At 38.3% G+C, this 22,481-nt stretch overlaps 1 protein-coding gene across 1 annotated transcript; it reads right to left on the bottom strand.

The window, feature by feature from the left end:
* Positions 1-1,714: 1,714 nt before the first annotated feature.
* Positions 1,715-17,391, bottom strand: LAPTM4A (lysosomal protein transmembrane 4 alpha). The gene is made up of 7 exons (XM_006197137.4): positions 16,887-17,391; positions 8,593-8,713; positions 5,481-5,557; positions 5,264-5,386; positions 4,217-4,312; positions 3,589-3,687; positions 1,715-2,335 (listed from the first exon to the last, which is right to left on the bottom strand). Exons 1-7 carry the CDS (start codon positions 16,995-16,997, stop codon positions 2,261-2,263), a joined length of 702 nt encoding a protein of 233 aa, XP_006197199.1. The 5' UTR covers positions 16,998-17,391; the 3' UTR covers positions 1,715-2,260.
* Positions 17,392-22,481: the final 5,090 nt, after the last annotated feature.

Genomic DNA, 22,481 nt, shown 5'->3' with positions numbered 1-22,481 from the left:
CTAAAATAAGACCAGGGAATTTTTTAAATTACAATTTGCCCATCCCTGCATTTCTTGCACCTGAAACAAAATACATGCTGAAAACTTCCGAGTTGAATTGCATTAAACTTTGCTCAAGATTAGGCAGAAGTGAGAACTGGAGCCCAACAGAAAGATTGCACCCTTCCCAACACAGCAAATGTGCTGATGCCAGAGAGAACGTATATTATGGTGAGCTCAATTTTGGAAACAAGATCCTCACAGGACTCTCACGTTGACAAGACTCAGAAACAGAACTCTGCAAGTTTTTGCAGCTACATTCCTATTGGTGAGTAAAAGCTGAGAAAGTGAAGCAAGATGGCCAAAACCAGAACAGAGTGGCATGGACAAATGTAAATGTGGATGAAAACAGCAAGAGAAGGAAACTGATTAGATTAAAACGATAGGCAAACCTCAATAAAATATTTTGAAGGCCAAGAGAAAAGTGACTTTGAAGGTTGAGTAGTTAACAATGAATGATAAAAACCAGAACTGAAGTTAGAAACAGTAACAGAACTTCGTGGTTTAGGAGGGCATCGATATCTCCTGAGACATTTTTGTGGGAATACAAAGAGTGTCAAATTTAGGAGTCAGAATGGTGAAATGTATGAGCTACTCACTTAAGGTGAAGTTGCTACATATTTTTAAAAACAGGGCTAAATATTTCAACAGTTATCTTTCAATGCTCTCTACCTTCATTTTAGAATCAAATACACTAAGTAAGCTACGAAAGTTTTTCTCTAGAACTAGCAGAGGGAAGAAAAATGACTTTTATCTGTTCATTTTTAATCTGTTAAAAAACTGTTTTGGCAGTTTTTGGCATATTTATTAGGATAGTTACCTGTTATGTGACAAGATTTCCCACTACTAGAAAATGACCCCTTAACAATAAATTTCTCTTCTTCCTTGGGGGAAATGATTGGGATTTAACATATTCTATGACTGTTCTCTTATTTAAAGTCTAAGGTCTGTGTTCTTTTCCAGAAGATAAACCTGCTTTGAATGAAGTAGTGATTAGCAGTCATAACGGTCAATCATTTCCACCCCAGGGAGAGGAGCATGCCCAGTTGGGGCTGTCGAGCCTGGCTATGTAGACTGTGGGCCAAACTCCCAGCACTAAAAGGTGCCCCACCAGGTCAGGGTCCTGATGTGTTCACACTGTGATGTAACTGCACCAGTATCAAAAGGCTAGTACCAGCTGGGTTAGTATCTTAAATACTGCTTAGCATGATCTTCAACAGAGAACAATAGATTTAAGCCAACAGCAACAATCAAGAAAACCTGATCTTGAGATTTCCATTACAGTTTTATACAAAGTGAGACCTACCCCAGAGAAGTCATCCCTGATTCTGAAAAATATTCTAAAACCATAAAGGTTTCAGTAAAACACACTCTGAAGGTCAACTGATACATTTTACCTTGAATTATTCTTGATGCATTCATTCCCTGACTAAATTATCTCAACATAAAAACATGGCTCACTATACTAATCATATAATTTTTCTATCAAACCATCAATGCTAATGTAATTTCTATCCAGGGATTCAAGTACCATTTTTGCCATAACTTTCAATAATATTTCAGTTACTGGATTAAAGAAATATTTTCAAATTAAAAGCTGGGCAGTCTGAGTTTATTGTAATAGAAAATGTTGTTTCATATACCAAAAAATGGTAATAGATTAAAAAAACCAACAAATATTTAAGAGATTTATTAAAGCTTCTTATCACAAAGATGGAAACATACAAATTAGAAACATGCAACCATCCTCTTCCACAGTCAAGTTAAAATGTTACATATTTTTCCTGTTTTCATAGCTGAAAACTCCAGATCTTATACTCAGCTCACTCACCCTGAATATTTAATTCATTGTTCCTGAAAGTATCCAGGGCAGCAAATAACCAAAATGCAAACTATTATATAAAGAAAGTGCAGAGTTAAAAAAGAAAATGTGTAGAGTATCCCCTCCCCACCCCCCAATCAAAGGCAAACAGTGGCACTTTGCTCTTGCTTAACCTAGATTGTCTTCAAAAACTATTTAAATGTAATATACTCAACAACAACAACGAACTCTGAATTCTAACAGATGTCCAAAAAGCTTGTTAGTGTTTAAAAATAAATGCTTAAACAAAGGAAAATGTACTTTATATCAAACAAGTCTGAAGAGCCCTGCATTGCAGCATTCTGAAAATAAACAAGACAAAAAGCTGGTGTAGGGTTTATTGACAAAGGCAGAATTTCTTCAGGCAGGTATGTAGGGTGGTGGTGGTTCTTTCTCAGGCATCTTCACTGCCATTTCGTAGGTTGGCAAAACATACTGAAGAGAGAAAAAAATTATATTGAACTTAGTTCTCCTTTTAGATCCTATCTGAAATAATTCAGCTTTCAGATTTCACATCTCAAACAGGGGTATACAAACTCATGGAGAAGAGCTGAAGAAACTGTTAGCTAAATACAGCTGACCCTTGAGCAATGCAGGGGTTACAGGGCGCCGACCCTCCGCAGAGTTAAAAATCCACATATAACTTACAGTCAGCCCCCCATATCTGAAGTACCACCTCTGTGGATCCAACCAACTGTAGATCACATAGTACTATAAGCATCTGCTTATTAATGGACACTCACAGTTCAAACCCGCGTTGTCTAAGGGTCAACAGTTCCTGAGAGTAAAGCTAAAAACCTGTAACTTTATTTACATGCAGGTGACAAGTCTGATTCAAGACTACTAGAGATGCATGGATGGAAGGATGGGGTGAGGGCAGACAAATTTTTGCTTCTGAACTGACCCTGATGCCACCAGGACATCCTGACAGGTGGTACATGCCACCGCCCTCCCCTTGCTCCAGTGCGACTGATAAAGCAGCAATGTCAAGTACATATTACGAACTGAGGATCTCGGATAAGGGCCCCTCTGTACCATGCTAAATGAAGGCCCCAATAAGTGGCTGGATCCTGAATTTCATCACAATCTGTAGTCCAAGCATCAGGTACTTGTATCATTTGCTCTAGGGTAAAAGGCACATCTACGTAGGAGGGTGGAACTTGAACCTAAGTGACTCCCATGTGACACGCTGGCCCTACATGGGTCACGTATAATTTACATGCTGGAAACCTGGGAAGACAGCACAGCAGCAACTAGAGGGCCCCGAGAGGTACCCACCGCACTCGTCTCCGCACAGGAAATTCAGTCTCCCCTCTGCATCATGTTAATGTTTCTGATAGCAACATATACTACAGCCGATGGTACCCTAACTTTAGAAGTTCCAGAAGCCAAGAGCCTGGCATTGCTCACACTGCTGTTCCCTGTCTGATCTCCCCGCAAAAATGTAACTCTTGGAGACCACTTAGAAACCAAACCTAGCGGCTGAACAGGATGAGATGAGCAGTGCATAGTGTCTCTAGCCCACGTACCCAGGATGCCAACTAGGAGATGCTGAAACTGGTGGACTTAAGCTACCCATGCCCAAAACCACAGTTATGGCTTCAAAGACAAAGTCAAGATCCAGATTCTTCTTCTGGGAATAATCAATAATGGTCAGTGAAGTTTAAATATATTAAAAGGTCATTCACCTGTGGAGGTGCTTCAAAGGCAGGGTACACAGCTATCTCTGGCATGTTTCTGTTGTTGATGTATTTGTAACAGTTCCAAACACAGTTGATTAGATAAGCCTAAAAGAATACAAACAAAATTTACATATGCTCGAAACTCAACAGATGACCTGCTCTAAAATTAAGGTGACTTTTAATAGGCTCTCCCCTATGTTTTCTCTATGGAGAAGGGAAGTGACATCCATCTGGACCTAACACAGGTGCTTTCCCTACTTGCTCTCACTTAAATGTCACAAGTTTTATTATCACCGTTTTACAGAGAAACCAGAGTTGGGGTTTCAATTCAGATGTGACAATCATTGTGCTACAGAAGAAATTCTGTTTCTGGACCTTGGGAATTTTAACAGATTTTCAGTCCAAATCATGAGCCACATCCAACAACATAATGGTGTTACACTTAGGAAGAATCCTGGCATTTCCAACCACTGCCTGGAAGGAAGAGGGAGGACACTGCCTAAAATCTATCTCTTGTACTATGTCAGAATAAACACTCACTCACTGTGAACTGGAAGGAGATAACCAACAAGAAGGCTGAGATGGACAGTGTCACAGTCCAAATGGGTCCCCAAATATTCAGTAAGCAACTCACCTTAAAAATGATGAACAAGGCAAAGAACACAAGAACAATGAACAGGAGACAGCTGGAGTCCAATGCCAGGAGGTCATCTTTATAGGGAAAATCAGGCTATAAAAAAGGGGGGAATGAGTAGGTGAAGCAGAAAGGATTTTTAGAGCAGGGAAACAACTCTGTATGATACTACAATGATGAGTAAAGGTCATCTGACACCTGTCCAAATCTAAAGACTGTACAATACCAAAAATGACCCCGAATGTAAACTACGGATTTTGGGTGATAATGATGTGTCAATGCAGGTTCATCAATTACAACAAACATACCACTGTGGTTTAGGATGTGGCTAGTAGGGTGGGGGAAGGAGTATATGGGAACTCTCTATACTTTCTGTTCAATTTTGCTATGAACCTAAAACTGCTCTAAAAAACTAGTTTATTAATTAAACACATACACACACTTATATTCAGCCATGGCACCTCCATTTTGCACTTTGTGATAACCTAGAACACATCTTAGGAATACCAAATTAATCCATGCGCCTCATTTACTGTCATGGGACAGTCCTGATTCATTATCACAGGTAAGATCTTCATGTCTTAGCTCCCCAAATACATGATTTGCTCCTTGAAGAGAAGGAACTTCTGTTTATATCTAAACCACTCACCAACAATTTGCCTAGAATAGAGTGAAGGATATGGTAAGCACTCAAATATTTGCTACAGATGCTTGCAAAGACAGAAAGCTAAAACTCCAATGAGTGCCAAATGCAGCTGAATTATAATACTTTTCATATGCTCAAAACAAAAGCTGAACTACTTCTGAAGTTCTATGATATCTATCTTTAGGGACTTTTTATACTGGATTATCCAAAGGGTATGGTAAGAAGATATTCTATTTTCATCTTACTGGTTTCAACATGGTCGGTAAGAGTCGTAATAATAATAATAATTTTAAAACACTTAAAAAATAGAGAGGACAGATTAATAAGAATAGTACCTAAGATGACTCCAAATTTCTACGTAAATATTTTACTTAAAGAGTTTAATTAGCATACACACTTACTAATTGATCCAGATATTCCTTGATTCTTGGCAAATAAGTGAGAGAACTGATAGCAACCAGGCAACTGAGAACAAAGTCAAAAAGCCGGTAACAGAAGAACGGAATCAGCCAACCCACTTGATACTGAAGAGAAGAAACAGCAACCACATACATGAAATTACTAAATATCACTCAGTAAAAGGTCGAATACTGAAACTTAAAAACACAGAATACTTACAGAAATTGCTCCATGTACCAGCATTGAGCTGATTATAAACATAAGAACAGAGACAGCAAAAAGAACACAGGCATTATCTGAGAAAACAAAAACAAAAATGTAAATAAGCTACTCATGTACCCAAAAAAGTGAACTCTTTATGGCAATGTTTCAAAGCTAGCTTAAAAAACTGAGTATTTTCAAGATTGGCTATGGAAAAAAACCTAAGGCCAAGAGAATAAAAAAAAAATCTGTCTCAGCATTAACTAATAAAGCTTGAGAAACTCACGCCTTTGTTTTTCTTGTTAAATTGCCACAACTCACGGACACTTAGGATGGCACATGAGCCAGATACTCTGCTAGGGAGAAGATCGCTGCCCAGTCTGAGAGTCTAAAGATGTGCAAATAGACAATTATAATCCAATGTGGCAAGGGCTACAACAGAAGCAGAAACAACTAGTTTTGCCTGTAAAATCTGGGAAAAAATATGAAAGAAACGACACAAGTTGGGTTTTGTGACATAAGGGCTCAGCCGGAGGGAAAGGCTGGTATTTGCTCAAAAGGCAGATATATTAAACACAGAATGCTACAGATGTCTCCTCTTGCTTTAGATAAAACAAATAATCTGAAATTTCAGGCTCTCCATTAATACCTCCTCCTACCCTACTCCATGCCGACATCCAGATTCCTGGCTCCGCATCCTTTCATCCTGGCTTCTCTGCTACACACAGTCTATGTTCTTTGCTCAACTCTTCCTCAGGCTGTTCCCTTTCTCTGCATTAATCCATGTTCACTAATTTTCTCAAAAAGCACCCATGTAACTTAGTCAGTACTAAACCACACTTGATGAGTTTCTTAGCACAAATCTAAAATGGACTGACTCTGGATGGATATTGAGAACCTTTCAGGCACTAACAATGACGAATGAGTAGACTAAATGCTTAATGTTCACACTATTCGCTAAATGTCATGTATCATCTTGTCACTAGCAATTCAAACAGCATCACTGTTTGGCACTAAACTAAGAACAGCCCTCTTTAAATTTTCCTAGAGGATAGAGGATAGCTAAATGGTAAGGATTTAAAGGACTTCCCTGCTGCAGCATGCAAAATAGCACTCAAAGGGAAGAAATCAAATATAAACAAAATATGATATTGAACAGGATAGGTACTATCAAACGTGAGAGCAAAATTTATAATTCAAACAATCAGCTTTCTAGAATCTGCTACCGGAAGACTACGCATGTATTTCCATTTCTTAAAGTACTGAAATAATAGTTAAAGTGAAGTTCAAGGTCTTCCATTGGAGCAACAAATAGCAAAACAGAGGTGAGATGGGTGGTGGGTGGGAAATACATATAATGCCTGGATCCAGAGACACTCCAGTACTTGTGAACCAATAAAGCAAACAGAATATGAGGGGCTAGATGCCCGGATATGAGCCTCAGGTTTCCATCCACCACCATATTCAGCATCTTCTCTGGGACGCCCCTAAGTCTTCATCTATCTCCAACGTGAATATAAATAAGGACACATTCATATTTGAGAAATAGCTTGCATATGCTGCAGAAGCAGTTCATATACACTAAGTGTCATTTCCTGTTTGGCTGATTGAAAATAACTAATCATGAACCTCATTTTAAAAAATCAGTAATCAGGCCAATGACCAGAAATTAACTTACCTCTGTAACACTGGGTCTGTGGGAAACTCAGTTTCCAAAGAAATACCAACTACCGTACGGCCAGGAACTATGTATTTTTATAGTCTCTCAGTAACATGGCTTTGACAGAATTTTAATCAACAAAAACATGATAATGAATACATCTGATTTCCTCTGCAGCAGCGATAACACTCATGCAACAGGCAATAAACCTGTGACCTCTTTCCTGCGGCTCCAAAAGAACCAGTGTACAGACCTCCAAGAATCTCAATGACCATAAGTCTTTTTCTGTGCCTCAACTTGAGGAGAAGCCAACATGACAAAGGAAAATGCTGACATTAGCAGCTTCAGCAAAATTTTATTTATTGTTCTATTTTGGTTAAAAAAGTAGATTACTCAGAAAAAAAAATCAAATACCAGAAGGAATAGTTTCTATATGTTCTTGGTATTTCTGCTCTCAACTTGACAAAATCAAAGGATCATACTGTATTTGAAAAGAAAACTAGGAGACTCATTAAAAAAAAAAAACACTTTAAAAACACAGTATGAACAACTATTAGTGCTATCACACTACAATATATGTAACTGATGGCCACAAAACTCTACCTGGCTCCTAGAAATAGGTTAGCCCTGTGGACAATGAATCATTTGAATTAACAACCAAATTAAAAAAACAAAACAAAACACTTCATTAATAGATCAGAGATCAAAATGCAATGAACTGCAGAACTTTATGATAAAAGATAATCTAAAAATATTACAATTAAGATCCTGTAATATTACAAATGTAACACATGTGAACTGGGAACATTTATCTGAAGTGAAATTTTTCTGAGTAAGAAATTGTTCACACTGAAAAGTCTGAAGGATAATTTTCTCTTCAAATATTAAATTGCTAACGTAATTTTTTATATAAAATTAAACTTGTATTTTAAAGAAAGATAAATAATGAAAATACTGCTCTCAGGGAATTAAATAGGTTAAAAAAGGTAATTCCCATGAATGTTCTAGGAGTACTCTATTTTTAACTCCAAATGTCAAGTGTTCATCTAAATAATAAAAATGTATTTAGAATTGGTACCCTGAGCAAAAGATATCACCAAATATTCAAGTAATTCATATTTTATACTTTACTGTAAAATTTTGCTTCACAAGCAAATCTCCCATCCTCAACTAGTCAGCTGACCCCCAAAGGCTTAGTCTTTTTGTAATTCCTTCTCTCCTTCCTCTCTCCATAGTACCCCACAGAAATCAATGACCAATGTACAATACATATTTCTCAAAAATCTTCTAGCAGTTCATTACATTTTCTGGCTATAAATGCTCAATTATAATTCTCAGAGTATCTTCGAAAAACCTAGGAAAACATTTTATGCCTCAGCAAGTATAATAACAAACATAATTTAATCAATCCTCCCCTAAGTCACAAGTGTGCGCATAATTAGCAGGAGATGGTTTCAACTAAAGACATACCAGCCATTCTCTCAGATGAATAGTAATTGCCAATGACTTCATACTGAATGTTGACAGCTGGCATTGAGTTTGGATGTGTTACCTCCACAGTCAGCAAAATTGCCATCAACAGGTTGACCACCTGTGAAAGATAACATTTTATCAATTACATTATTAACCAGGAAAGCGTCTTCAGAATAATCATAATCCTTAGACATCTTCCCCTACTGAACATTGTTTTACTTAAAGTAACAAAGACATAAAAAGGAGACTACCTATGAGATAAAGTAATACACAACTATCACTTTAAGAATGGTTTAAAATAAATATTTCATAAAATTAAAGTATAAACTTGATACTGTCTCAGAGAAAAGATGTTTGATCCTGTGTTAATACCACAGAATAAAAAGGGATACCAATTTAAGTTGAGAGATCATCACAAATTGTTCATGTCAGAGTCACATATTTATTCATAACCCAGTATCAGAATTTCCAGGTTTAAAGAAGCTACAGTTAGTCCAATATACTTATCTATCAGATAAACATAATATCCATCGGCAAAGTAGGTAATGATCCAGCAGATCAGCCGAAAGCCCCTCCACACTATCTCCTATCTAGTGATGGGGAACTATTTCCTATAAAGCTACCTTCAAATGGTTAAAAGACTTTCCAAGATTTTGATCATGTCACTTAACTTTCACCTATTGGTCTTAATTCTACCGTTTGAGCTAGTTTGCTAGCCCTTCCAAATAAGTGCTCCCCTAACACCTAAGGGCAGCCAACACATGCCTCCAAATACTGTCTTTTCTAGAATAAACACTCAGGTACTTAAACCATTTTTCTAACTACATGTTTCCAGCTACCTCACTAGTTTCTCTTTGCTCTCCTCTATACACATGCTCCAATTTGTTCAACATACTATTTAAATGAGTGAAGATCAGTCCAATCACAACACACCAGACCTCAGTTCCCATATGCTAGTTTAACAAATTTCAAGTAATACAGTCTGAAACTGTACTGGCTGCTTAAGTTTTCTGAATGTCACCTATGAGTGACTCCATAAAACCCTTAATTCTTTTTCATACTTGATCCTGTTAGGCTACCACCTGTACCTATAGTTGGATTCAGAGGTGCAAGCATGAACCCTTATATATATCTGCAATCAAATTTCATCTTACTAACATTCTTGCCTATCAAGATTTTCTCCATCTAGGAGATTCCTCAAAAAACTAAAAATACTTACCATAAGATCCAGCAATCCCACTCCTGGGCATATATCAGGAGAGAATTCTAATTTGAAAAGATACATGCACCCCAATGTTCACAGCAGCACTATATACAATAGCCAAGACATGGAAAGAACTTAAATGTCCATCAACAGATGACTGGGTTAAGAAGCCTGTGGTATATTTATACAATGGAATACTACTCAGCCATTAAAAAGAACAAAATAATGCCATTTGCAGCAACATGGATGGACCTAGAGATCATCATTCTAAGTGAAGTAAAGCCAGAAAGAAAAATACCATATGGTATCACTTATATACGGAATCTAAAAAAAGTAAAAGGAAGACTCTAATGAACTTTTCTAAGAAACAGAAACAGACTCACAGACATAGTAAACAATCTTACAGTTACAGGGGAAGGGAGGGTGTGGAAAGGGATAAATTGGGAGTTCTAGATTTGCAGATACTAACAATTATATATAAAATAGGTAAACAAGTTTCTTCTGTATAGCATGGGGAACTATATTCAATATCTTATAGTAACCTATAATGAAAAAGAATATAGAAAAGAATATATGTATGTATACGTATGACTGAAATATGCTGTACACCAGAAATTGACACATTGCAAACTGACTAAACTTCAATTAAAAAAAAAATTCTCCATCTAGATTCTGACACCATTCAGACTGACTCTCTCTCAGCTTCCTGCATTTGAAAACATGATGAGCATGTAATCAGAGTCTCCATCTAAGTCACCAGCAAGAGAACAGCGCTGAGGACAAAGCTGCCAGAGGCTGTTCTCCTCCCATTAGTCAACAACCTTTGAACAAAAGTCTTTCTCTGGTCCAGAAGAACATCTTGAGATTTTGCCAAACACCTTGCTGAAACCCCATCATGCTATCTGAATTTTCCTAGTCTACCAGGGTGTAATCCAGTCAAAAAGGAAATTATTTATGCCTCTAGTTAGTGAATCCCGCAGTTAACCCAGGAGGCACCATTTCCTTTAAGTGTTCACAACCACCCTGCTAATGATGTGATACAGAAATCTTGCCTAGGATGGAGGCTCCCCCATCTAAAGTTCACAGAATGTCTTCCTCCTCTTTGCGAAAATCTGAATATAGGATTTTTTCAAGGGATATCTAAGGTTTATCAACACTATTTTAAACAATCTCTATTATACAGCTCTCTCTGGTCCACCCTGAATGATTAAAAACAATTTACCAGTTGGAGGCATTTCACATTCTCTTAGACAAGCAGCCCAAGTTTTATCTTTCAATAAGATAAACAATGTCACGATATCTAATTCAGAATCGTCTGATATTTCTGAGGATCTATTATAAATCAAGTATATTTACATATATACTTCACTTATTCCTCCCAATAACCTTGTGAAATTAAATATTACTTAAGCCCATTTGCACATGAGGAAACTAAAATTCAGCAAAGTGAAATAGCATGTGTTAAGTTCACTCACTGAGCTGTTAGAGGACAGAGCTAGCATACAAATCTGGTTCTTTTTAAGACATCCTGCTTCTTAGCACTACATAATTACTTATAACCATTCCTAAGTAATTCTTGTTTTGAGAGCTTTCCAAAAGAAACCATTCTCTAAGGCTATAAAATGTTTATACTTTACTCTCTAAATAAACATGTTCAGTAACATGCCTTCTTCCCTGCACTGCTCAAAGGCAAGGTCTTTTATCCTTCAACGCTTGAAAGGTCTTACAAGAGATAATCATATTTGCAAGGTGGCTCCACAGTTGAAGGCTGATTTTTTTTAATGGCCCATCTTTACTGCAATGGATTTTGGACAGTGTATGTGGCTTATGAGTTAATATGATTAGGTGAATTATTGAACAATCAGATATATCTACTAAAATACTGTGTATGGAAATCAGTTTGAAATCAATTCAGCAAACTCTTCTCTGCTAAGCATGATACAGTCACAGTTTAAAAGCTCTGCACTGTACAGAAAACACTCATGTCAAAACAAAAAAAACATGCAAACTCAATTACTAAATGAAAGTTTAGGAGTTTAATTTTCCCTTATTTTTATCACACGTAGAATTTATAAAAATCTCTTTTCTTCTCTTCCATGGGTAAGTCACAGACTCACCCACTATTACATCTTCTAGTATTAGTGACACTCCAAATTTCATTTTGGGAGTCATACCCCTGAATATTAAAGAAATCATAGGTCTAATCAAAATGACCAAGAAATGGTAAAATAAGTTCAGTGCTACTTCATTAAAAGCTCAATTTTTCAAATCTTCATTGAATTAATTGTATTTCATTAGAACCCCAACTTACATTTTAAAGTACTAATCTGGAAAATCTATCCTTGAGATCTTAAAAGATTCATCACTGAGCACCTATCCTATTTACTTTTGATTACAGTTGGTATTTCTAAGTTCCACATAGCATTTTTCAAAACATACATAAAATTAACTTTTTGGTCTTACAATGTAAAATTTCTCTAAAGACAGCAACTAGGTACACACAACTCCAGAACACTTATTCCTGATCCATTTTTCCCTTTTGCTGCATTCAGGAAAGAAAATTATAAGAATATACTTAAAATAATGATCACTTCTAAACCCAGTAATATGGAAAGGTAGAGAATGCAGCAAATACTCATATAAATTAACAGCATAGGGAATGGACACACCAGTGTAGGAAAGGTACTATATTTAGTGGATTAAATAGCATGGTTTGTTATTTTTGTAAGCCTTTTGCATACCTTATATAAGCTAAAAAAACAACAAAAAAAGCGTATCTGTTCAATTTCACTTGTTTCAAAGGAACAGTATCAAATCTTTGAAAGCACTTAGTCTTGGGAGAGTAATTTCTCTTTGCTTTCTCATTTCATTACCACACCCCTCCCAGAAGATCCACTGAGGATCCGTCTTTGTTTCTGTTTCTGGTTGCTTTTTTTTTTTTTTTAAATCATTACTCTTTAGTTTTCCCACAGCATATTTTCCCACAACTCAGTATCTCCTAAGACTATATAATTAGAGCAATGTTTTAGAACATACTGATAAAAGTCCTCAGGAGACAAAGACTCTCATCAGATAAAGGCCAAAATTGACTATCTTTAAAATTTTGCTAAATGTGCACTATATATGTATCTATAGTTGTTTACCATTATGTACAGTTACAAATGAGTTATTCCTACTATTTTTGGAGAATTCATTTAATTCAAGTATTTAATTGAATACTTCAAATGCTCTAATAAGTTACTACTATACACATTTCATACAGGAAGGTGTATCTTATTGTGGGGAAGAAAACGTTTAAAAAGATAATCACACTAATGTGTAATTAGTGTTATTGAATAAGTACATACAAAAGGTATGCACAGTAACTTTTCAAGGTACACAGGGAGGAAACCAGATCCCTCTGGCTGGGAAGCAAGGAAGCTTCACCAAGAAAACAATTGTGGAAAAAAAAACTAAGTGGAATTGGCAAAATGGTTGCTACTAGTTGAAGCTGTGTAATGAGTAAATAAGAGATTTTTATACCATTTCATTATTTTTGCATATTTGAGATTTTTCTCAATTAAGTTTTTAAAAAGTGACCTTAGAGAAAAGAATTTGGGGGAGCAGGAACAGTATATGCAAAGGCACTGAGGCAGAAAACATGTTTGAGGAAAGATACTTAACTTTGAAATATAAACAAGGTACACTTATTTAAAGGAGTCCACGATGAGGGCTGGAAAGGAATACAGCGCTTGAGGAAGCCTGTCTTTGCTTCCTTTCTAGCTACCTAGTTTTTAGACTGTTTACGGTTGAGACACTCATGAAAAATCACCCATAAATGAAATCTTTCCAAGACCTAAAATTATGACAACTTCTCAAAATGTCTTCTTGTTGGTACAGCATTACCATGAAGGAGGACAACCTTGCAGCAGACTTTTAAGCTCATTCAATTGTACAATAAACATTTGAACTTATACCACATAAGAAACTGCTGTTCTAAATCATCTGACTTCAGATTTTTCAATAACCAATAAAGAAAACAATTTACAACTATCAGCTTAAACTGGAGCTTATACTGAAATTTCATATGCCTTAAACCATATTAAGCCAGGAAGGTTTCTTTCAAATCTAAATGCCAAAGGCTAACACTTCAGGGCTGGTGCATGTAATAGTTGGCTTTGGCTTCTCTGTGTCCTACTGCTCTATTTAATACCATACAATTAATCCTTTGATATACAGTGTGCAATCACCTTAACACTAGCTCAGAAGAAGCAGTTGCTAGAAAGCAATGACACTCTGTCAGATACAAAGTCATTGATACAGTGTCTGCACCCAGGAGGAGGGAGAACTACACCTCTCAGGTTCCAAACCCCACAGAGGCAATCTAAAAAGAACCATAGTCTCCCACCCAGAACTGAGGAGGAAGACTATTGTGACAAGGTACTTGGAGAGGGAAGTGACATTCTACTTCACCCACTCCCGTATTATTTCTTTGCCTTAGTAAAGAAGCTTCTGGCAACAAAAATGCACTGCTTAGATAAGTCCTCTTTATGTCTTGGTGGTCTTGTTTTTTCTAAATGTTACATGTGTCCCCAACTAGGCAGAAACTGTGTCTTTATATTGCTATGACACTGAAGCCACAACTTCGAAAGTCACTAGCAATATTGTAATCAACAAAACCAATAGCCTTTTCCAGTTCTTAATCCAATTTGAATCTGATATTACTGATCATCTTCTCTTCCCCGACACTGTACCATAAAGTTTCATTTTCGTATCTGTGCCCCAAAGTTCTTTGTAATACTATCAACATCTTAAGGGCAAATACTATGTTCAAGACGAGAAACATCTGAGAGCCTCTGTGTGGCAGATTAATAAGAACATAAAAGACGAATAACACATGCCCCTGTGATTTATTCTTTTTGTATGTGCATCATAGCTATTTACACTGTAGATGATCAATAAATCTCTTAAAATAGATAAACTGACTTAAGCACCTTATAATGTTCTACTAACCAGAAAAAATCCATGCAAAGAAACAAGAGCTTTGCCATCTCTTTTAAAACTGTGAAACTAAAGCATGGAAAAAGGGAGATAATGTGAAATGTTTTCACATCAAGTGCTTCCAGTGGGGAACAGATTTAAAACTCCGTGATTCCCATATTGGGAGAATAAATACCGTTACGAAAGTTGTTGTCTCTGCATTTTGAGTTTCACTGTTTATAACTCCCACTTTTCCTTACTATTCCTTTCATTTTTATGAGCCAAGCCCACAGCATCAAAAAAATCTGCCTTGGAAAGAAATACAGCCAATTACATTCAGATGGTTGAAATTTAGATGGTGCTTATTTTCTTCGTGAGGAGGAGTTAGAAATCCTTTGTTCTGTGAATGGAGGGAAGGATCTGAAAACAGGAAGATTTAGTGGGCAGGCACGAGTCCGAGGCTGCGGGACTCTATTTCTCAGTTAAGTAGGAGAGAAGGTCATCTTTTAGGGATGAAGGAGGCAGGGTTGAGTGACAGGCTTGAGGACCCTAAAGATTTGAATTATTCATTCAGGGGAGTGGAAGGCAGAGCTAAGGACAAACAAAAGAAATTGAAAACCCAGGCCTTTAGTAAAATGCAGAAGTAAAAGTTGGAAATACAATGCTGCTGTTGCCATGAACTGATCAATGTTCAGTATTATAAATCAGTTAAAATGTACAAGGGAGGGGGGTCTTTGTGGGGAAATGTGATACAGCAATAAAACGATGTTTCTAAATATAAAAGTACAGAAAATATTAAAAGAAACAAGCAAATAAGCCTACACTTTCAAGTTTTGTTATTTTTAATGTACATTAATGAAGAAGACTGTAAAAACAACAACATGGTACTCAGGAATAATGGAGTTCAGGTCCCCTGAGGGTGGGCCATGAAACCTATCTGCCTAACTGAAGATGATTCTTGTCTGGTGCTTGTCAAATGGTAATAATTTCGAGGCTGTGCGTTGGGAAGTAATGAAAACAAAGATAAAAAGAATGTCTTTGATAAAGCTCTTCCTTTTTTGCAGTTTGCAGGAGTTATCAGAAACTGCAGTATCACTAATGCCACAACCTCCCTAATCAGAACTAAATAAAAAAAATTTTAATTACAAAGTAACTAGCGAAAGTGGCCAAAACAATATGTTTGTCAAAACTTCTGTAAAGTCATCAAAACCTAAAACTACCTGAACAGAATCAGGTATTTACAAGTCACAAATTAGCTTCAATGTGTATGGATACTGGAGACAGTGGTAAGACATCACAAAAAGCATTACTAGTGAACCACCAATCAAGAACACTGTCAATTTGGTTATGACATATAATTATATAAATCCTGGAACCTAGGGAATGCATATGTGGCCAAAACAGAGTAGGCTCTCAATAAAGTTCATTAAAAAAAAGGAATGGGTCTGATATGAAAAATGTCTCATGAGCAGGAGGAGAAATGCATCAGGAAAAGGCAGATCTAGTGTAAATTCTGGCAAATGGTATTACTTCCAAGCGAATTGCCAGAATCACAACGGAGGCGTTTCTGCCTACATCACAAACACACTGTAACAATGTCCAGGAACCACATACGACTGCGTTAAAACTGGATCTGCCGCTTTCCCTTTACGCAAAATACAATGTTAAAACTAGGCTACATCTACAAAGATCCTCTCCTAATAGTTTCGTTAGGGGTAAAAAAATTCCCCGAACCACTAGGGGACCGGGGCTGGGGGGTGTCGGTTCTTTCAGATTACGGAAACACACAAAATCCCGAAACCTGGTAATTTCCAGAACCCCTAGACACCAAAAACAAGCACCTTCATCCCGCCCCCTTCTCCCAGCCCGCAAGGCCTCTGCCTTTCCCAACCCCGTTTCTCTCTTATTCTTGCCAAGGAACCATCTCCCCGTTCCCACTCACCCCCACTCCGGTTCCGGGACAGTCTCCTCCCTCAAAGTTAAAGCCCCCTAAAAAGAAGCTCCCCTACGCCTTCCCGCCCCACCCCCTCCTGGTGGACACTTCCTTTCTTTCCGACCAGGCTCCCCGACTTCCCGCTCCGGCGCATTCCCCTCAGGGCCCCTACCCTCCCACCTCGCCCGCCCTTACCATGTACCAGGTCCCCAGGATGATCGTCCCGGTGCGGACATGGCAACAGCCGCAGCACCGAGTGCTGTAGAACCGGTCGCTGCGGCTCCGTTTGAAAGTCATGGACACCATCGAGAATTTCGTGGGCCTCGTTCCTGGCCAGGCCGCCGACAAACGCTTTCTGCCCAGCGGCTGAACCCAGAGAACTCTGTCACTGTGTCCAAAACCAAACGACGCTTCTTCAAGCCCGCCCCCGGCCCAAGGACCAGCCAGATCCTTCGCACCTGCGCACTGAGTGACGAGCGCCGTTCTCGCGCGACCTCGGTTTACCACCCCCCTCCACCTTCCCCGCACATAGGTCAATAGAAGAGCGGAAAGTTGGGTGGAGGCGGCCCTTGATTGGAAAAGCTTGAAAACTGACAAGACCTCACGCCCAATCAGAACGGCAACTCGCCTTAGCGCTAAGGGATCCCCGCCTCTTACGTGAGGGCGAGGACTGGCTAGTAGGCCTAGGATAGTTTGGGTGGGAGGTAGACGGATAGCTCACCATCCCCGAGACAAGAGCGGCAAGAAGAGAGGCATTTAATGGGGAAAGGGAGAGACGAGATGGTGGTGGCAGAAAGCGGGCACAAAAGACTATTCTGAGTGACGTCTGCCACGTACTGCTTCGGAGACGTCAGGCAACCGCAGCTGCTCACGTGACCTTTGCGCGTAGCTCGATTATGGGCTGGCAGGGGCGGTGCCTGTGGGGAGGGGGTGGGGCTAGTCCCGCTCTCGGGCATTCCCAACTGCTGCTGTGGCGGAAACTAGGCGCTCCCTAAAGGGTAAAGAGTTCGGTTTCCAATCTCCTTTACTCTGACGTCTCCTTGGTGGAAGCTAAGAACTACCACCCAACCCTGCCAGAAGCAGCTGTAGAAGCAAGAGGACTGAAGAGAGTCAAAGCGAAATAAAGTGGCAGAACTGCTTAGCTTCTGAGTGTTTACGGATAGAGCGATTTTTTTAATAGGGAAAAATTAAGAAACACATGGAAATGGGCCAAACGATTCCCGGGTGTCTGCAGTGAAAAACAAGCATAGTCTGGTACACCTTTCTGGGTATTTTTAATCTACGAGAGCTCTCCATCTTTCTTTGTGGGGTTCTCTGTGGATAAAGAATGTCAACCTGCCATCTCAGTAAGCAAAGGATGTTGTGGGATCAGCCTCTGCAGCTATTCCCAACTGGGCACCCTTAGGGGAGTCAAGTTGGAGAAAACAGGTTACTGGCTTTAGATAGTTAAAGTGTATAGCAAACAAATAACTTCAATCTGGTTTTCTTTCATTAACAGTACTCTTGATGTTATGACTAGTGTGTGTGTGTGTGTGTGTGTGTGTGTGTGTGTGTGTGTGCGCGCGCGCGCGCGCACACGCAAAACTCCTACACATCCTGGCTCCTCCTCCCAGGCTTAAGTTTTCAGAAAATCTGCTGAATAAAACACAATTCTCAACTTTCAAGTTGTACGTATTTTTTTCAGTTGACATCTATCCAGCTCTAAATTGTAGATAACTAATAGAAAGAGGAAATATTCTTGTCCATTGAACTTTGTATTGAATACCCCTCCTTGGAAAAAGCCATTTTGCAACTATTTGTAAGTTCATTTCCTATTCCTGATTTCAGCAATGTAAGTGGGCACTTAACATTGTCCTTTAAACAGGTTCTGACATCTCTGTGTCCCCCTCGTTAATTAATGTGTCAATAAAATCTTTGACATGTCTTCATTCTGTATTTGTATGAGACTTACAACTTTTTCATTTTTAAGAAAATATAATGGTTTTACTCTTTGGAAAGTACATTTCCTTTTAGGGAACAGAGAGGTCTTCCCCTCTGCCATTCTTAGCTGAAGACCACACTGAATTCAGTGTAAAGTTTATTGCATTGGCATGGCCTCAATGAACACTGCCTGAAATTATATGTTGATTTGTTGATCATTTATCTCCTCCACAAAAATGTAAATTCTGGAAGAGCAGAGACTTTGTTTACTTCTACAACATTGAAGGAGTTGTCCACGGACAATTATCCTAGTTTGAATAATACTTCCAAACTATCTGAGAGGCTATAGTTAAGCCAAGCTACACTAAACGGTGGAATGGGATGGTAGCAATTTAGCTCAGAATGAATTATGACATTTCTCCACTTACCAGAAGTAGACTAATAATACCATCCCCCTGCCACACACATAAAGTTCCACAGCCCTTCCTGTCTTCTATGCACGGAGCCAATGGCCTTGTTTATTTTGAATCATTTCATCCTTATAGCAGCACTATAAGGAAGATACTTTTATATTATTTAACTCCACAAAGAAGTTAAATTCCATGTCCAAAGTTACAAAGCCAGTATGTGTCAGAACTGAGATTAAAACCTACCACACCAGTTTCCAAACTCTGCAGCACATTAGAATCACCTGAGGATCTTTAGAAACCACTGCTACCTGGCTACTACCCCCAGGCATCCTGAATTAATTGTTACGGGTCAGACCTGGGCATTGGAAATAGAAAAAGCTCTCCAGGTGATTCTCATGTGCAGCACTATATTATTCTGTCTTGATATAAAATGTGGCAGACAAAAAAAAATACCATGTAATCAAATAAAAACAGTAAGATAGAATAGAAAGATAAGATGGGGGGAAAGCTATCTGGTTCATCTGTGTAAGCCAAAATCAATCCATATTCCAAATAAATTACATTTAACATAGCATCAGATCAGCTCTTAAGGTCTGCTTTCCCTGTGCTAGGACTCTGAAATGGACCATGAGATGGTGGCTGAATGTCAATCACTAGAGAGCATACTAACTGTGTATTAAGGGAGAACAATATGATTATGGAAGTTTTGTCTGGATAATTTTTATCTAACATGCACACCATCTTGGGGGAGAAAATAATTTTAAGATACTATTAGCAAACAGCTTATCCTTTTTGGTGGTGTTATTTCTAGGGGAAAGTCATGCAGAAACAACCACAATAAAAGAAATTAGGGCAAGTTTGAAGCTCTTCAAATAGCAAAGTTTAACCTACTTTTCTCTTTTAAATAATGGCTTCATCTTATTCACCTGACTTTAGCATATTTTTATTGAGGATATACCACGGGATGGGGATATAAGAATGAACAAGATACTGTGTCTCCTCTGTAGTTTTTTACAGTCTGGAGGGGAAAAGATAGGAAGCCATCATGGTCATTATGGGAGAGATAATATCTGCTATCACAGGGTCACAAGGGTGTTACGGAAGCATGGAACAAGAGCATCTAATCTGCAGCATAGGTTTCCCAGGGGAGGGGAGACCTAAGCTGATAGTAGATGGAAACTAGGCTGGGAATGAGAAAGGCTGAGCCAAGTCAGAGGCAATAGTGTGGAACAAGTGTAGTGGAGAGGGAGGACAGAGTAGGGGATGTTTGTGTAGCAGAAATGGTCATGGCCCTGCCAGGGACTACATTTCCTAGCATCCCTTCTCCAGCACCTCTTATGTCCAGGTGGCTGTATGAATAGTTATTACCAACTGAATGTGAGCAGGAACAACCTGAGTCAAACTGGGCCAGGGGTTTTAATAAGAGTGGGGCGGTTCCCCCCACAACGTCTTTACTCTCCTTTTCCCTCATTCTCCGATGTCTGAGTGCAGAGAACTCTGAGGCCCTGGGGCATGGCAGAGTCCCAAGATGGGACTGCCAAACAGAGGAAAGCCACAGGGTGACACTGGATGGTAACACAAACAGGATTTTTTTTTCCTTGGGGCAGGGAGGATTCAGTTTGTTTGTTTGTTTGTTTGTTTATTTATTTATAATGGAGGTACTGAGGATTGAACCCAGGACCTTGCGAGTGCTAAGCACTTGCTCTACCACTGAGCTATACCCTCCCTACCCAGAAATAAACTTTAATGGCTTAAACCAATACTGTTTTGGGGTTCATTTATTATAGCAGCTAGCATAATCCCAATCTGAAAGAAATTTAGTACAGTTAGAGAAATGAAGGTCAGGGGAGAGTTGGGGAGAGGAATGGGAAGAGAAGAGTAAGAGCTGAGGTGAAACAGGAGAGCCTGTGCCAGATCAAGAAGACCTGATAAGTGCAGGAGAAAGTTGAGAAAGGCTTTGGCATGGACCAAAAAGCCAAATGGGTATGCTGTTTAAGTCACCCTTCTGGATGATCTGATTCTAGGGTCTTCGTGTCTTTCTTTGCCTTTGGAGTCATTTAAAGCTTATAAATTATAGATAACTGATAGCAAGATATCTCTTGTCTATAAACCTGCAGATGAATTGTGATCCACAGAGGCACATACATTTTCCCAGCACCCATGGGAAAAGCCAGTTTTGCATCTATTTGTAAATTATTTCAACATTTCTGATTGACCTACGTAGGTGTGGTACTTTGAATTCTATTTTGAACTGGTTGTAACGAACTACTGGTTCTCTCGTTAAATAAAGGGATAAATAAAATCTTTGACACATGTTAAGTGTATATTTGTATGAGAGTCATGATTTTATTTTTCTAAAGTAATATGCCTTAACATAAGCTATTTTGGACTTCATGTGAAGTATGAGAGACCATTGAAGGGTTTTAAGCAAGGGAGTTGCATTATCAGATTTGCACTTTGGAAAGATTATTCTGGATGTAGTATGGGGAATGGATTAAAGTGGGCATATTGGAGAGAGGAGTCTGTCAAAGAAATATATGTGTGACTGATAGTGGCATAAACTAAGTAAGATGGTGGCAGTAGAATGGAGAGGTATAGATATGAGATATTTTTATTCAGGAGGTGTAATTGACAGAGTTGGTGACAGAAGGGATGAGAGTGGGGAACAGAGAAAGAAGTCAAGAATGGCTTCTGCACTATTTACAATAGCCAAGACATGGAAACAACCTAAATGTCCATTTACAGATGACTAGATAAAGAAGTTGTGGTATATTTATACAATGGAATACTACTCAGCCATAAAAAATAAAATAATGCCATTTGCAACAACATGGATAAAACTGGATAATGTTATTCTAAGTGAAGTAAGCCAGAAAGAGAAAGAAAAATACCACATGATATCACTTACATGTGAAACTTTAAAAAAAATGAACTTACACAACAGAAATAGACTCACAGACATAGAAAACAAATTTATAGTTACAGGGTCGGGGGAAGGGCAGGGGAAGGGATAAATTGGGAGTTCGAGATTTGCAGATACTAATACATATAAAATAAACAACAAGTTTATACTGTATAGCACAGGGAACCATATTCAATATCTTGTAGTAAGTAATTTATTGTGAAAAAGAATATGAAAACAAATATATGTATGTTCCTATATGACTGAAGTATTGTGCTGTACACCAGAAATTGACACATCATTGTAAACTGACTATATGTCAATAAAAATATATTTTAAAAAAAGAATGGAGTTCTGGCTTAAGCAACTGATTAGATGGATATTATCTTAGGTCTGGAAGTGGAAGAGGAGTAAGTAGAGAATGAACATGTTAAATTTGTTATAGTTAAAGACTCTCCAAGAGACTTGTCTACTTAGCAACAGAATAAGAGGGCTTGAAGCTCAAGAGTGAGATCTGAGTTGATGATATTTATAGGGGAGTCATCTTGCAAATAAAAG

This window comes from Vicugna pacos, chromosome 15 (assembly GCF_048564905.1).
Source record: "Vicugna pacos chromosome 15, VicPac4, whole genome shotgun sequence".
NCBI lineage: Eukaryota > Metazoa > Chordata > Mammalia > Artiodactyla > Camelidae > Vicugna > Vicugna pacos.
Note: the sequence above shows the minus strand (reverse complement) of the source record. Positions and strands in the feature narration are given on the sequence as shown.

Coding starts and splice junctions, on each gene's coding strand:
- LAPTM4A (XM_006197137.4), bottom strand. CDS start 16,997: ATGGTGTCCATGACTTTCAAACGGAGCCGCAGCGACCGGTTCTACAGC. Junction 8,714..16,886: donor TCCTGGGGACCTGGTACATG/GTAAGGGCGGGC, acceptor TATCTTTCACAG/GTGGTCAACCTGTTGATGGC. Junction 3,688..4,216: donor CCTTGTTCATCATTTTTAAG/GTGAGTTGCTTA, acceptor GTATTCTTTTAG/GCTTATCTAATCAACTGTGT.